This window comes from Scyliorhinus torazame, chromosome 10 (assembly GCF_047496885.1).
Source record: "Scyliorhinus torazame isolate Kashiwa2021f chromosome 10, sScyTor2.1, whole genome shotgun sequence".
Lineage (NCBI taxonomy): Eukaryota > Metazoa > Chordata > Chondrichthyes > Carcharhiniformes > Scyliorhinidae > Scyliorhinus > Scyliorhinus torazame.
This window is the reverse complement of record NC_092716.1, coordinates 28606602-28623525: the sequence shown is the minus strand read 5'-3', so window position 1 is coordinate 28623525 and position 16924 is coordinate 28606602. Positions and strand designations below refer to the sequence as shown.

Genomic DNA, 16924 nt, shown 5'->3' with positions numbered 1-16924 from the left:
ACCTGCAAATACCGGAACCCATTCCCTCACCTGTAAATACCAGAACCCATTCTCTCACCTGTAAATACCAGCACCCATTCCCTCACCTGTAAATACCGGAACCCATTCCCTCACCTGTAAATATCGGAACCCATTCCCTCACCTGTAAATATCGGAACCCATTCCCTCACCTGTAAATACTGGACCCCATTCCCTCACCTGTAAATACCAGAACCCATTTCCTCGCCTGTCAATACCGGAACCCATTCCCTCACCTGTAAATATCGGAACCCGTTCCCTCACCTGTAAATATCGGAACCCATTCCCTCACCTGTAAATACCGGAACCCATTCCCACACCTGTAAATACCGGAACCCATTCCCTCACCTGTAAATATCGGAACCCATTCCCTCACCTGTAAATACTGGAACCCATTCCCTCACCTGTAAATACTGGAACCCATTCCCTCACCTGTAAATACCGGAACCCATTCCCTCACCTGTCAATACCGGAACCCATTCTCTCACCTGTAAATACCGGAACCCATTCCCTCACCTGTAAATACCGGAATCCATTCCCTCACCTGTAAATACCGAAACCCATTCCCTCACCTGTAAATACCGGAACCCATTCTCTCACCTGCAAATACCGGAACCCATTCTCTCACCTGCAAATACCGGAACCCATTCCCTCACCTGTAAATACCGGAACCCATTCCCTCACCTGTAAATACCGGAATCCATTCCCTCACCTGTAAATACCAGAACCCATTCCCTCACCTGTAAATACCGGAACTCATTCTCTCACCTGCAAATACCGGAACCCATTCCCTCACCTGTAAATACCGGAACCCATTAGTGGTAACTGCTTTTAGGGTGACTGCACTCCTCTATTACAAATGAGCTTATTTACTTTTAATCCATTTTAACAAGCGCCATGAATAACCCGGCAGGAGAAAGGAGGATAAAAAAGATCAGATCCACAAGCTAAGATTCGTGGTATTATTAGTGGCCCAGGAAGACCATTATCTTCTGTGTTCCTACTGTCTCCAATCCTATCATGACATCTCCCCACCTCCCTACATGTTATCAACTCCTCATACATACAAGCTTTCCTACCAGTTTCAGTCAGGTTGAGAGGTTGACGGGTTGGCTGAGACAGACTAAAGGAAAGTTTCCTGTTTGACAGGCTATAAAATGATATGAGAAAATAACAGGGTAAAGTGACAATGAAACAAGGAGGACCATCTTAAACATCTTTTCTGGTTACCTTTTTATGTTTTTTGCATATCATTTTAATTCTGATCCAATGCAAACGGGCCTGAAGAAAAATTAATTGATCACTTGATTTAACTATTGAACAGCTTTCGATTTTAAAATCTAATGTCTTGCATTTTGAATTGAAGATGGACCTTGATCATGTTAAACAGAGCTACACACGGAAGAAGGAATATCCATTTAGCTCAGATCAGAAATGGATGGCCGTTAAGTGTGCCCACAAGAGTCAGGTAGAACTATGGGATTTGGGAGATATTTTCAATTATTTAGCTGCATGTCTGAGAGCGTACTAACCATTTTTATATGACATTTAAAGGAAACGGAAGACATTTACTTCATGAAGGGTGCATATGAGGGTGTTATTCGGTACTGTAGCAATTATAGCAATGGTGGCATGCCCGTACCCCTCACACCACAGCAAAAGGCAATATACATCCAACAACAAGCAAAACTAGGAGCGGAGGGCCTACGTGGTAGGGTCTTGTGTTCTGTGTTAAATTTCAAATAATGATTTTTTTTTGTAAAGAAAAATTCAATTTATTTTGTAATGTCTTTTTATTCTAAAGTAATGTCTACCATGATAAAAGGATAAATGTTGAATGTTATTTTGCAAAATAATGGGTGGAACTTTTTCCATTTTTCTGCACAGTGTCACACCGGGCAGGTGGCATTGAAGCCACCAGCCCCAACAGTGGCTTTCTAAGCTGTCTTGTTAACGTGTGTGACCCACCACCCCCCCCCCCCCCCCCCCCCACACACACACACACACAACACATCACCCTGGTACTGCCCTCTGGTGCCACTGAGAAACTGCAGGCAGCGTCTGGGCATGCTACCCCCACTCCGAGTGATGCACTCACCTGATCTCCTCTGGTGGGTTCTGCCCACCAGGTGCATGCCATGGGAGACCTACTGCAATTCATGTCTGTATGAGGCCATGTAACGGGTGCAGAGGGGATTATCAGGCGTAGAGGCCTGATAGTCAGTTGCAAATGTATTGCAATGAGGTTCCCGACGTTGAACGCGGCGGTATTCCCATTACGTCACTGGCGGAGGGGGTTGGGGATAGTCGTGTCATGCCTTTACGTCAGCATGAAATGGGGTTTGGGCCTCCCGTGGGATATTTCATTCTTGTTGGCGATCCTGCCTGACTAAAATGGGAGCATAAATCCTACCCCCCAATGTTTTTTTTTAACCATACCATTATTTTGTTATATAATGGCCCCCAAAAGGTTAAAGCTCTTTTCTCATGCCTACTAAGATCATACCTTTTGCAACAAATGGGTAAACATCAAGTCCTTCTTTCTGTAAATTGAGGGCTCCCAAAGTATCCTGCATATTATCTCTGTATATATTGGCCCCAAATGCAAAGCACATTAATTATACTCGACATTAAATAAAGACAGAAATTGGTGTTAATGAGTATTTTCCTGTTTGCTTTTCCAAGTGCTCACACTAGCCGTTGGGCAGGAATTAGGTGCACTTACCTTCTTGGGACTGATAGGTATTATTGATCCCCCAAGAAATGAAGTCAGGGGAGCAGTTCAATTGCTTCAAAATTCAGGAGTTGCTGTCAAGATGATCACTGGAGACTCCAAGGAAACAGCCCTTTCTATAGGTAAAGTGAGTTTTGGTACTTATCGTTTTATGCAACAAAGTGTTGACATTGTTTGTCTTTATTTTTAACGCAGATCTATTCTGGTGTTTACTGCTCTAATTCCCGCCAGAATCCAAAATAACTAACAATTTTCCTGTCAAATTCTATTTGTGTAATGAGACATGGGCCGGGATTCTCCGCTATCCAGCGGGGCGGGCCGTACCGACGCCGAGGAGTGGCGTGAACTACTCCGGCGATGGGCTGCCCGGAAGGTGCGGAATCCTCCGCACCTTCAGGGGCTAGGCCGGCGCCAGTGGGGGTGGCACCGCGCCAGCCGGCGGCGAAGGGTCTCCGCTGGCCGGCGCGAGTTGGCGCATGCGCCGGAGCGCCAGGGTGCACTGGCATCATCCCAGCGCATGCACAGGGGGGTTCTTCTCCGCACGGCCGTAGCGGACCGTTACAGCGGCCGGCGCAGAGGGAAAGAGTGCCCCCACGGCACAGGTCCACCCGCGGATCGGTGGGCCCTGATCGCGGGCAGGCCACCATTGGGGGCCTCCCCCAGGGCCAGATCCCCCCGCACCACCCCCCCCCCCCCCCCGAGGACTTTGAAGGCCGCCCGTAGAGCCAGGTCCCGCCGGTAAGGACCTTGTTTGATTTAAGCCGGCGGGACAGGCCAAAAACAGGCGGCCACTCGGCCCATCGCGGGGCGGACAATCGCCGGGGGAGGCCGCTGCCAACGGCCTCCGACCAGCGCGACGCGATTCCCGCCCCTGCCGAAAAACCGGCGCTGGAGAATCCGGCGACGGGGCGGGATTCGCGTCGCCCCCCCCCCCCCCCCCCCCCCCCGGCGATTCTCCGGCCCGGCGGGGGGATCAGAGAATCCCGCCCATGATTCGAGGTGCAAACTCTGCAAAAAAAGACAAAATTGTGTGCAAGTCACATTTCAAGGAATTGTGACAATTAAAGAGAAGTTGATTAGGTGCTACATTTGTGAGGAGGGTTTTCCTCTGCACTGGTCCACAGCACCATCCCATAGTTCAGCCCAGAGGTCACTTGCCTGAAGATGTGCCATCAGATTTCGCCACACAGCTGACTATTGCAATCCGTGCTGATATTCAAACTCTATTGTGCATGGTAGCTACTGGAAAACGGTGTCAACCTCAAATAGATTGTCTTTTTATCTTTCGTGTTTTTATACAGAGTATAAAAGAGGAGGAGCTGAAAATTTAGACGCCCTCCCCAAGTGTTGTCTCGGGTGGGGAAAGCAGAGGGCAGTCGTTAGCTGCCTTGCCGACTTGCCCAGCCAAATTTTCAAGCACTTTGGTGGGAACAAAATGGAAGAAGCGTGTCAGACAATTTTTGTGGATGGGCTCTGAATGAGTCTGCTCCGCCAGCAACCTCGGTTCCTGCCAGATTGAAAATCTGAAAAAACACCCCGGCAGGACAATGGGAGGTGGCTGGAAATCCTTACATGAGGCGGATAATACAGTGGGGAAACCCACGAACGATATTGAAATATATGATAATGGGATTCCCAACCTTTCATGGTGGGAACCCTATTATGTCACTGGCAGCGGGGACGATGGGAACGGGGAGTCCCGACGGTGTAAAAGCCGCCCCCACTGGCGTTCCCATCCACCGAAAATGGGGTTGGAAAATCTCACCCTAGGAACTGGTTGTGCAGTAGGCTAGTCAATGAAGGAAATATTGAGCATTTTAACAGAGCCGTGCATGGAACCTGCATCTGTCAAACTTGAAAATTATAATGACAGATATTGAAGTTCACTGTTGCCGCCCTTCCATTCCCCATACAAGTCTAGTGTAACAGACCCAAAAGAAATAATATTTACCTTAAAGTTAACAGTTGTTGGAAGCTTGAAACTCTAGCTCCTAGAGGACCTCGGGGTTTCTAAGCGTGCACCGGTTGCAACATGACCACACGTGCGCAGTGTGTATTTTTATGCTGAGGTTTGCACTGAGTGCTGAATTTGGTGCATTCGAGTGCTATAGTGAGAGTTTGGTGACTGAGGGAGTGCTGAATTTGGTGCATTTGAGTGCTATAGTGAGAGTTTGGTGACTGAGGGAGTGCTGAATTTGGTGCATTTGAGTGCTATAGTGAGAGTTTGGTGACTGAGGGAGTGCTGAATTTGGTGCATTTGAGTGCTATAGTGAGAGTTTGGTGACTGAGGGAGTTAGGTGAGGAGGGAGTAAGGTGCTCCTTTCATTTTGTTTCCTACATTTCCGCAAAGAGTGAGAAGAGAGCCAGGAGTTTACAGAGAGTGCAGCTGACTGGGAGCAGCGCCGGAGGGCGGAGATCTAGTTAGTCCACAGGGCAACTATATTCTGTCAGGTAAGAGGGGATGGAGGCTAGGCCAGTTGCATGCTCCTCCTGTAGGATGTGGGTGGTGAGGGATACCACCGGTGTCCCCGCTGACTATACCTGCGGGAAGTGCACCCAACTCCAGCTCCTCAAAGGCCGTGTTAGGGAACTGGAGCTGAAGCTGGATGAACTTCGGATCATCCGGGAGGCAGAGGGGGTGATAGAGAAGAGTTACATGGAGGTAACCACACCCAAGGTACAGGACAAGAATAGCTGGGTTACAATCACGGGAAGAAAAAAAAAACAGGCAGACAGTGCAGGGATCCCTCGTGGCCGTTCCCCTTCAGAACAATTATACCGTTTTGGATGCTGTTTGGGGGGATGACCTACCAGGGGAAGGCCCTAGCAGCCAGGTCCCTGGCACTGAGTCTGGCTCTGGGGCTCAGAAGGGAAGGGGGGAGAATAGAAAAGCAAGAGTTGTAGGAGATTCAATGGTTAGGGGAATAGTTAGGAGATTCTATGGTCGCGAGCGAGACTCCCGGAAGGTATGTTGCCTCCCGGGTGCCAGGGCCAGGGATGTCTCAGATTGCGTCTTCAGGATCCTGAAGGGGGAGGGGGAGCAGCCAGAAGTCGTGGTGCACATTGGTACCAACGACGTAGGTAGGAAAAGGGGTGTGGAGGTAATAAATGAGTTTAGGGAGTTAGGCTGGAAGTTAAAAGCCAGAACAGTTGTCCTCTCTGGTTTGTTGCCGGTGTCACGTGATAGCGAGGCTAGGAATAGGGAGAGAGAGCAGCTGAACACGTGGCTGCAGGAATTGTGTAGGAGGGAGGGCTTCGGGTATTTGGATAATTGGAGTGCATTCTGGGGAAGGTGGGACCTGTACAAGCAGGACGGGTTGCATCTGAACCAGAGGGGCACCAGTATCCTGGGAGAGAGGTTTTCTAGTACTCTTCGGGAGGGTTGAAACTAATTTGGCAGGGGAATGGGAACCGGATTTGTAGTCCAGCAACTAAGGTAGCCGATATTCAGGACGCCAAAGTGTGTAATGAGGTAGTGGGGAAGGGAACACTGACAAAGGAGAGTACTTGCAGGCACGGAGATGGGTTGAAGTGTGTATACTTCAACGCAAGAAGCATCAGGAATAAGGTGGGTTAATTTAAGGCATGGATCGGTACTTGGGACTATGATGTGGTGGCCATCACGGAAACTTGGATAGAAGAGGGGCAGAAATGGTTGTTGGAGGTCCCTGGTTATAGATGTTTCAATAAGATTAGGGAGGGTGGTAAAAGAGGTGGGGGGGGGGGGGGTAGCATTGTTAATTAGAGATAGTATAACAGCTGCAGAAAGGCAGTTCGAGGAGTATCAGCCTACTGAGGTAGTATGGGTTGAAGTCAGAAATAGGAAAGGAGCAGTCACCTTGTTAGGAGTTTTCTATGGGATAGTGGGAAATTTGGCCAGTTGGATAACAAACTGGCTAACCGATAGAAGTCAGAGATTGGTGGTGGATGGCAAATATTCAGCCTGGATCCCAGTTACCAGTGGCGTACCGTAGGGATCAGTTCTGGGTCCTCTGCTGTTTGTGATTTTCATTAATGACTTGGATGAGGGAGTTGAAGGGTGGGTTAGTAAATATGCAGACGGTACGAAGATTGGTGGAGTTGTGGATAGTAAGGAGGGCTGTTATCGGCTGCAAAGAGACATAGATAGGATGCAGAGCTGGGCTGAGAAGTAGCAGATGGAGTTTAACCCTGAAAAGTGTGAGGTTGTCCATTTTGGAAGGACAAATATGAATGCGGAATACAGGGTTAACGGCAGAGTTCTTGACAATGTGGAGGAGCAGAGAGATCTTGGGGTCTATGTTCATACATCTTTGAAAGTTGCCACTCAAGTGGATAGAGCTGTGAAGAAGGCCTATGGTGTGCTCGCGTTCATTAACAGAGGGATTGAATTTAAGAGCCGTGAGGTGATGATGCAGCTGTACAAAACTTTGGTAAGGCCACATTTGGAGTACTGTGTACAGTTCTGGTCGCCTCATTTTAGGAAGGATGTGGAAGCTTTGGAAAAGGTGCAAAGGAAATTTACCAGGATGTTGCCTGGAATGGAGAGTAGGTCTTGCGAGGAAAGGTTGAGGGTGCTAGGCCTTTTCTCATTTGAACGGAGAAGGATAAGGGGCAACTTCATAGAAGTTTATAAGATGATCAGGGGAATAGATAGAGTAGACAGTCAGAGACTTTTTCCCCGGGTGGAACAAACCATTACAAGGGGACATAAATTTAAGGTGAAAGGTGGAAGATATAGGAGGGATATCAGAGGTAGGTTCTTTACCCAGAGAGTAGTGGGGGCATGGAATGCACTGCCTGTGGAAGTAGTTGAGTCGGAAACATTAGGGACCTTCAAGCAGCTATTGGATAGGTACATGGATTACGGTAAAATGATATAGTGCAGATTTCTTTGTTCTTAAGGGCAGCACGGTCGCATTGTGGATAGCACAATTGCTTCACAGCTCCAGGGTCCCAGGTTCGATTACGGCTTGGATCACTGTCTGTGCGGAGTCTGCACATCCTCCCCGTGTCTGCGTGGGTTTCCTCCGGGTGCTCCGGTTTCCTCCCACAGTCCAAAGATGTGCAGGTTAGGTGGATTGGCCATGATAAATTGCCCATAGTGTCCAAAATTTCCCTTGGTATTTGGTGGAGGTGTTGAGTTTGGGTAGGGTGCTCTTTCCAAAAGCCGGTGCAGACTCAAAGGGCCGAATGGCCTCCTTCTGCACTGTAAATTCAATGACTGTCTATGATTAATCTAGAACAAAGGTTCGGCACAACATCGTGGGCCGAAGGACCTGTTCTGTGCTGTATTTTCTATGTTCTATAGGCCCCCCAATAGTAGCAGAGATGTGGAGGGACAGATTGGGAAACAGATTTTGGAAAGGTGCATAAGTCACAGGCTAGTAGTCATGGGTGACTTTAACTTCCCAAACATTGAGTGGAAACTCTTTAGATCAAATAGTTTGGATGGGGTGGTGTTTGTGCAGTGTGTCCAGGAAGCTTTTCTAACACAGTATGTAGATTGTCCGACCAGAGGAGGGGCAATATTGGATTTAGTACTTGGTAATGAACCAGGGCAAGTGATAGATTTGTTAGTGGGGGAGCATTTTGGAGATAGTGACCACAATTCTGTGACTTTCACTTTAGTAATGGAGAGGGATAGGTGCGTGCAACAGGGCAAGGTTTACAATTGGGGGAAGGGTAAATACGATGTTGTCAGACAAGAATTGAAGTGCATAAGTTGGGAACATAGGCTGTCAGGGAAGGACACAAGTGAAATGTGGAACTTGTTCAAGGAACAGGTACTACGTGACCTTGATATGTATGTCCCTGTCAGGCAGGGAAGAGATGGTCGAGTGAGGGAACCATGGTTGACAAGAGAGGTTGAATGTCTTGTTAAGAGGAAAAAGGAAACTTATGTAAGGCTGAGGAAACAAGGTTCAGGCAGGGCATTGGAGGGATACAAGATAGCCAGGAGGGAACTGAAGAAAGAGATTAGGAGAGCTAAGAGAGGGCATGAACAATCTTTGGCGGGTAGGATCATGGAAAACCCCAAGTCCCTTTACACATCTGTGAGAAATATGAGAATGACTAGAGCGAGGGTAGGTCCGATCAAGGACAGTAGCGGGAGATTGTGTATTGAGTCTGAAGAGATAGGAGAGGTCTTGAACGAGTACTTTTCTTCTGTATTTACAAATGAGAGGGGCCATATTGTTGGAGAGGACAGTGTGAAACAGACTGGTAAGCTCGAGGAAATACTTGTTAGGACGGAAGATGTGTTGGGCATTTTGAAAAACGTGAGGATAGACAAGTCCCCCGGGCCTGACGGGATATATCCAAGGATTCTATGGGAAACAAGAGATGAAATTGCAGAGCCGTTGGCAATGATCTTTTTGTCCTCACTGTCAACAGGGGTGGTACCAGGGGATTGGAGAATGGCGAATGTCGTGCCCCTGTTCAAAAAAGGGACTAGGGATAACCCTGGGAATTACAGGCCAGTTAGTCTTACTTCGGTGTTAGGCAAAGTAATGGAAAGGGTACTGAAGGATAGGATTTCTGGGCATCTGGAAAGACACTGCTTGATTAGGGATAGTCAGCACGGATTTGTGAGGGGTAGGTCTTGCCTTACAAGTCTTATTGAATTCTTTGAGGAGGTGACCAAGCATGTGGATGAAGGTAAAGCAGTGAATGTAGTGTACATGGATTTTAGTAAGGCATTTGATTAGGTTCCCCATGGTAGGCTTCTGCAGAAAGTAAGGAGGCATGGGATAATGGGACATTTGGCCAGTTGGATAATGAACTGGCTAACCGATAGAAGTCAGAGAGTGGCGGTGGATGGCAAATATTCAGCCTGGATCCCAGTTACCAGTGGCGTACCGCAGGGATCAGTTCTGGGTCCTCTGCTGTTTGTGATTTTCATTAATGACTTGGATGAGGGAGTTGAAGGGTGGGTTCGTAAATTTGCAGATGATATGAAGATTGGTGGAGTTGTGGATAGTGAGGAGGGCTGTTGTCGGCTGCAAAGAGACATAGATAGGATGCAGAGCTGGGCTGAGAAGTGGCAGATGGAGTTTAACCCTGAAAAGTGTGAGGTTGTCCATTTTGGAAGGACAAATATGAATGCGGAATACAGGGTTAACGGTAGAGTTCTTGGCAATGTGGAGGAGCAGAGAGATCTTGGGGTCTATGTTCATACATCTTTGAAAGTTGCCACTCAAGTGGATAGAGCTGTGAAGAAGGCCTATGGTGTGCTCGCGTTCATTAACAGAGGGATTGAATTTAAGAGCCGTGAGGTGATGATGCAGCTGTACAAAACCTTGGTAAGGCCACATTTGGAGTACTGTGTACAGTTCTGGTCGCCTCATTTTAGGAAGGATGTGGAAGCTTTGGAAAAGGTGCAAAGAAGATTTACCAGGATGTTGCCTGGAATGGAGAGTAGGTCTTACGAGGAAAGGTTGAGGGTGCTAGGCCTTTTCTCATTAGAATGGAGAAGGATGAGGGGCGACTTGATAGAGGTTTATAAGATGATCAGGGGAATAGATAGAGTAGACAGTCAGAGACTTTTTCCCCGGGGGAACAAACCATTACAAGGGGACATAAGTTTAAGGTGAATGGTGGAAGATATATGGGGGGATGTCAGAGGTAGGTCCTTTACCCAGAGAGTAGTGGGGGCATGGAACGCACTGCCTGTGGAAGTAGTTGAGTCGGAAACATTAGGGACCTTCAAGCAGCTATTGGATAGGTACATGGATTACGGTAAAATGACATAGTGTAGATTTATTTGTTCTCAAGGGCAGCACGGTAGCATTGTGGATAGCACAATTGCTTCACAGCTCCAGGGTCCCAGGTTCGATTCCGGCTTGGGTCACTGTCTGTGCGGAGTCTGGACATCCTCCCCGTGTCTGCGTGGGTTTCCTCCGGGTGCTCCGGTTTCCTCCCACAGTCCAAAGATGTGCAGGTTAGGTGGATTGGCCATGATAAATTGCTCATAGTGTCCAAAATTGCCCTTAGTGTTGGGTGGAGGTGTTGAGTTTGGGTAGGGTGCTCTTTCCAAGAGCCGGTGCAGACTCAATGGGCCGAATGGCCTCCTTCTGCACTGTAAATTCAATGATAATCTATGATTAATCTAGGACAAAGGTTCGGCACAACATCGTGCGCCGAAGCGCCTGTTCTGTGCTGTATTTTCTATGTTCTATGTTTTATGTTCTAACCGGCCCTGGGGGCATGCGCAGTTTGTATTTTTTGATTGGGAAGCCAGCCCTGCGCAGAAGCTAAAGTGAAACTGTGTGAAATGGAGGCCAGGCTGCCTGGAAGAGGAATGCCATTGCGGAGACGGTGTTCCAGGGAGCCGGACGCAGGTGGGGGACCTGGAGCAGGTCCCAATTCAAGTAGAGGTTCCCAAACCAGGGAGTGGGACAGAAAGCGGTCCCAGGACCAGACCAGTTAAGGGACAAGGACTGGAATCTGAAACAAGTCCTGTTAAAGTACAGTTAAAAGTAGGGAGCAGAGCATTTGGATCTGAAATAATGAGAGAAATTTGCAGGGAGCAAGCGTGAAGCAAGGTGGGCTTCAGCAGGACCAGACGTTCTGAGGAGGCAGTCAAAGGTTGGTGATTTCCTACTGTGGGTCTTTGGAGTACTGGTTTTCTGTTTGACGCAACCTGATACCTGCAATTGTGTGTGGAAGGCGAAACTCCAGTATATGCAGAGACCAAGGAAAAACGAACATTGGAAGGAGAGATTAAAACCTTGGAGATGGATCTTTGCTGAAACCATCCAAGTGGAAATTATATTTGGGAGACAATTACAAGATGAATTCTTCATGTATGGAGATTGGGAGCCTGTATGAGAAAGACAGAGGGCTGAATTCTTCCAAAATGCAGCTATGTCCTCACGCCGGTGTAAAAATGCAGGTGCTTCACTCCCCAGTTTCTTGCAAAAAATAAAGAGCAATTCACTTACCTGCAGGGGGCTAGCAGGGACCCAGGGAGCTTCATGCAGCTTTAGCTGTGAATACGTGCCCCTGCACGTCCGGTTCCGAGTCCGCGCATGCGCTGGAGGCTGCGCCGATCGCCATGGCGGACTCGAACCGCGGACCATCATGAAGAAATAAGGCCCACCCCCCGATCGGCCCCACGCCCCTGCATCAGACCGGCCCGATCGCTGCTCGCCCGTTCATAAGCCACCTCCCCCACCCCGGTGCTGGATCCCCCCCCCCACCAGGGCGGCCGCGGACTGAGTCCGCAACCGCCGAGTGAGAGTCCCGACCGGCCATACGTGGTTAGAACCACGCCATCGGGAAATCGGCTGGTCGGGAGCGGATTATCGCTGGGAGGGCCTCTGTCAATGGCCCCCCAGCCAGGCAGCATGATTCACGGATGAGCGATTCTCCGGGGACCATAGAATCGCCAGAGCGGCGCCAGGCGCGATCCGGTCGGGAATGTCAGTTCTCCGCCCCCGCGCCTAACGCGATTTCGGCACGGGGCCGCGGAGAATCCAGCCCAGAATTTCAGTGAGACCAGTTGGGATACTGTGCAACAAGCATCTGGAGGTGTGGTGTGGCTGATGAAATACCTATAGAATCTGCTTTGGTGGTATCTGTCATTTGGTGTTGGGGTGGTGTGTCGAACCACGGTCCGCCTATTAGTTCACATGTACCGCATACCTATTAGAGTATAAGATGATATTGTAAATTATTATCTTTACAAAGTTTTATGGGATGAATTCTCCATCAGCGTGATTCTTCGTTCCGCCGACAGCGCCCCCATGCGGGTTTCCCGGCGACGTGAGGTGACCACAATGGGAAACCCTATTGGCCGGGGGCGGGAATGGAGAATCCCGCTGCGGATGACTGCGTGCCTTTTAAATAAAATAGTCCAAGTGATGAAAACATAAACTAAATGAATGGCAGTGGATAATCTTTTCCAAATGTATACACACATTCAGGAAGAAACATAAACCTTTATAATGATGCTATGCAAGTTATGTCAGGAGAGCAGCTGGAGCAGTTAGAAGATAAGGATCTTTCCCTAATGGTGATGAAGGTATGATTCTAATCCAATTATTCAAAGTTATAACTGCCATTTCTCTTGTGGCAAAATAGCTTAAAGGCAATTTCCAAACATGTTTTTATGTTCCTCTTTAATATATTTACTTAACCACATAATATTTGCATGTTTTTGCATGTTTAGTATAAAATCATTATAGCTTTTCAGACTTTGTATTCATAGTTTTATTATATATATTTTAAAATAGAACAGTAAAGCAGTGTTTTAATGTTAAGATTATCTGTATATGATATATTTTTTCCCCCTTTCCCTCTTGCTCCCCCCCCCCCCCCCCCCCCCCACGCCCCCACGCCCCAACCTCGTCTCTCTTGCAGGTGGCTGTATTCTTTAGGACAAGTCCAAAGCACAAACAGAAAATAATAAAGGTATAACATCTCATAAAACTTGCACAATAAATGCCGAAAGTATCAATCGCTTCTGCCTTAGCATAATCCATATGTTTGCTTCATTTGTGGAACATCACCAAAGCATTGTGATGGTAAATGGAAGTTGCTGCTAATTTGCAGTCCTATGCCTCTTTTAATTGTTGCTACATAGGCCCTTCAAAGCAATAATGCAGTGGTGGGGATGACTGGAGATGGTGTGAATGATGCCGTTGCCCTCAAGTCTGCTGATATTGGCATTGCCATGAAAGGAACGGGAACTGATGTCACCAGAGAAGCGGCGGGCATGATTCTGTTGGACGATAACTTTGCATCTATTTTGTGAGCAAATTCAACTCGTTCCATTTAGATACTTACCTTTTAACTGCAAGTTCGCAACAGTACGTTCACTTTTGCTTGCTGGGTGATTTACCTACAAGTCTTTTATTTAATATATGGTTACAAAAAAGTCCCTTTTTTTGTAAGGTTAAATTTGCGTAATGGTTGACTAGTCAAATTGTGACATTCACTGTCCATGTTTGCAAATAAGTATAGGCAACTAAGGGTGTAGAATCAGAGGGCTACCACGATCTTTCATAGAACTTTGTATGGGAGAAAAATTCAAACAGGCGGGAAAAATGTTGACGTTAAAATTTGTATAATTTAATCATTTCCATGATGTTGAATAATTGTCCAGGTCATTAATTTTTGTAGGCGTGCAATGGAGGAAGGCAAAGGGATTTTTTACAACATTAAAAATTTTGTGCGATTCCAGTTGAGTACGTAAGTGTAAATATAATTATTCATCTAAAGATCTCAAATTGTCTCTTTGGATTATACAACTGTCATGGGGTGTATATATAAATATGTGAATATCTGTCTGCAATTATTTTTGTTTTAAACATGCAGGAGCATTTCAGCATTGAGCTTGATTGCACTTTCTACTATATTCAATCTGCCAAATCCGCTAAACGCTATGCAGATTCTATGGATCAACATCATTATGGACGGACCTCCAGCTCAAAGGTACAGATCGAGATTGGTGGTTTAATTGTAATATAGCCATGCTATGCTCCTGTGGTTTTGTGTAGTTGAGGCTAAGTGTTTGACTGGAATCCTATTGGTGCCCCCTTTACATGCAAAGGTTGAATTATTTTAATATACTTTAGTTCATAAGCATTTTTTTTTCATACCCATTTTGTTCCATTGGTTTAATTTTAGGCAAATGCTTGTTCTCACTCAAATAGAATGATGCATCATATTACAGCAGCACCGTATGCATTTTTTATACATATTTGGTTCAGATTCATGGGGCTGGATTCTCCGTCGGCGGGATCCTCCGCTTTGCCGGGAGTGCACTCACGCTCGCGGATTTCCCGATGGCGTGGAGGTGCCCACAATGGGAAACCCCATTGGCTGGCTGCTTGGATGGAGAATCCCGCTGCTGGCAGAGGGGCGCTGCACTGGAAATCTTCAGGTGCGGCGGGATGGAGAATCCCGCCCATGATCTGTGGTGCTCTATACTTTTGCTTTGGTGTTTTCCCTCGGATTTATCTGATTTCATCTTTCATTTTAATGCAGTACTCCAAATCCCGTTTACCTTCAGTCCTAGTATGCAACTTGACATCGTCCCACTTCATTTGATATTGATCTGTGTGATTTCTTACCCCAATATGTAGCATGGGACATTTACACAACAACTTTCTGCATTGTGCAAAGCAGTTTCCACTTTGCAGTGCCATTTAAGACCACAAGGCCATACAAAATAAGGACAGGAGTAGGCCGTTCAGCCCCTCGAGACTACTCCATCATTCAATAGGATGATCGCTGATTCAGCATTCCTCACCTCCACTTTCTTGCCCTTTCCCCGTAACCCTTGATTCCCTTACTCATCATGAATCTATCTATCTCAGCCTTGAATATACACAAGGACTCTGTCCCTACAAAGCTCTCTGTGACAAGGAATTCCAAAGGCTCAACCCTCTGAGAGAAGAACTTCCTCCTCATCTCAGTCTTAAATTGGCACCTCTTTATTCTGAAATTATGCCCCCTGGTCCTAGACTTTCCCACGAGGAGGAAAAATCCTCTCAGTATTTACCCTGTCAAGCCCATTAAGGATCCTGTATGTTTCAATGAGATCACCTCTCATTCTTCTAAATTCCAATGAGCAGAGAGAGTCTCGACCTGATTAACCTTTGCTCATAAGACAATCCCTCCATACCGGGTATGGTGATTGCATATCTGTGTCGATGCAATACAACTGAGCAAGCACTAGAGGGAGCACGGGAGAGGTACATTTACACACAAACAGGAAGTCAGCACACACTTCACCGGAATGGGAGCTGGTAGCAAGACACAGACAGGCAGCACAGATGTAACAAGTTAAGCACTGAAGAGAGAACAAACTCACAATAAAGCATCTACTTCAACTTCAAGACTACGAGTGTTATTAAGACACAAGGAACAACACATGGTACCAGGATTGGCTTCAGAGAGCTTACGATAAGATTACACAAGCTGCAGCCACAGAAAGACCAAAATGGCAAGAAAGACGTTGGAAGACTTGGTTGATTTACTACAATTTGGACCGCCACCTCAGCTGGAAACAATTGGTAATTTAAGTAATAACTGGAAAAGCTTTAAACAAATGTTCGAGATATATATCGTAGCAAATGATATGAAAGCAGTCTCTGACGCAACAAAAATAGCGCTGCTACTCGCAACAGCAGGACAGAAAGCTAGAAAAATCTATAATGGCTTTAAATACTTGAAAGGAGAAGACAGCACCAAATTAGTAATAATACTGAAAAAATTTGAAGATTACTGGAACATCAGTAACAATGCTGCTTTAAAACATTCAATGCCCACATGCCAAATTGTACAGGGAATGAGTGATGCAAAACTCAAACAATCAAAACCTGAACAGAAAGGGTTAACTCTGAAAATCACGATTGAAAAGTCCAGATCGAAAGGAAAAAATGACTTTAATGTCTGACAAAGCAAAAACGCTGAAATCCACTCCAAAATGACGTCAGAGCACATTTTACAGTCTCCAGGGAACAAAAGACGAAAATCTGCGTCTACGCATGCGCAGGAAACAGAAGCCGCGCATGCGCAGTTAAAATCAGCCGTTTTGCCTTCTACACATGCGCAAGCCACACATGCAAAGAAAAGATTGCAACATTCGAAGATGGTTCTCGCGCATGTGCAGCGTACAGAAAACCGCAGAGTAAAGGAAGATCGATTTGCGCATGCACAATCTAGCCCACGCATGACGTCTCGAACATCATGACATCAGAGGACCCGGAGCACGCCCACTTAAAAGGGAAATTCCCGAAAATTGAAAACAAGAAACTTAAAGCTGTAAAACCGAATTTTCTTACCTCAAAAGACAGAACAATGCCTGAACGTTTACCAGCAGTGGAAGATAAATTTCACAACGCCCTGCAACAAGCAGTCTGCACCACCCAAAGTGAAGAGAACAATAAAAAATCCGAAACAAAAAAAAGGATGAAGGGAACGAAAACACATCCGAAACAAAAAAAGATGATTTGTTTTCGAACAATACTACCCACACATGGCTGAGTTATTCGGATATGCTGATCACAGCATCAGCAACACGGTTGCAAAGTGCAACATGTCTCTACTCATGGTAGATGAATGCAATACCATGATGCCATGGCAGATCGTCGAGACATTGGATGACAGCAATACCCAAGAAGAAGACAACGCCACACAAAGAGCGCAGAACGACTCTGTTGAGAGAGCACAGAAAGACTC

At 46.7% G+C, this 16924-nt stretch overlaps 1 protein-coding gene across 2 annotated transcripts in view; it reads left to right on the top strand.

The window, feature by feature from the left end:
* LOC140430432 (calcium-transporting ATPase type 2C member 2-like) overlaps window positions 1-16924 on the top strand; it is a 159734-nt gene that overhangs the window by 124729 nt on the left and 18081 nt on the right. For both annotated transcript variants that reach the window (XM_072517907.1, XM_072517906.1), the window contains 8 exons: window positions 1385-1486; window positions 1573-1729; window positions 2704-2874; window positions 12661-12758; window positions 13097-13147; window positions 13320-13486; window positions 13859-13927; window positions 14054-14170. In XM_072517907.1, the coding sequence (XP_072374008.1) occupies window positions 1385-1486; window positions 1573-1729; window positions 2704-2874; window positions 12661-12758; window positions 13097-13147; window positions 13320-13486; window positions 13859-13927; window positions 14054-14170 (932 nt within the window). The remainder of the gene's footprint in view (window positions 1-1384; window positions 1487-1572; window positions 1730-2703; window positions 2875-12660; window positions 12759-13096; window positions 13148-13319; window positions 13487-13858; window positions 13928-14053; window positions 14171-16924) is intronic.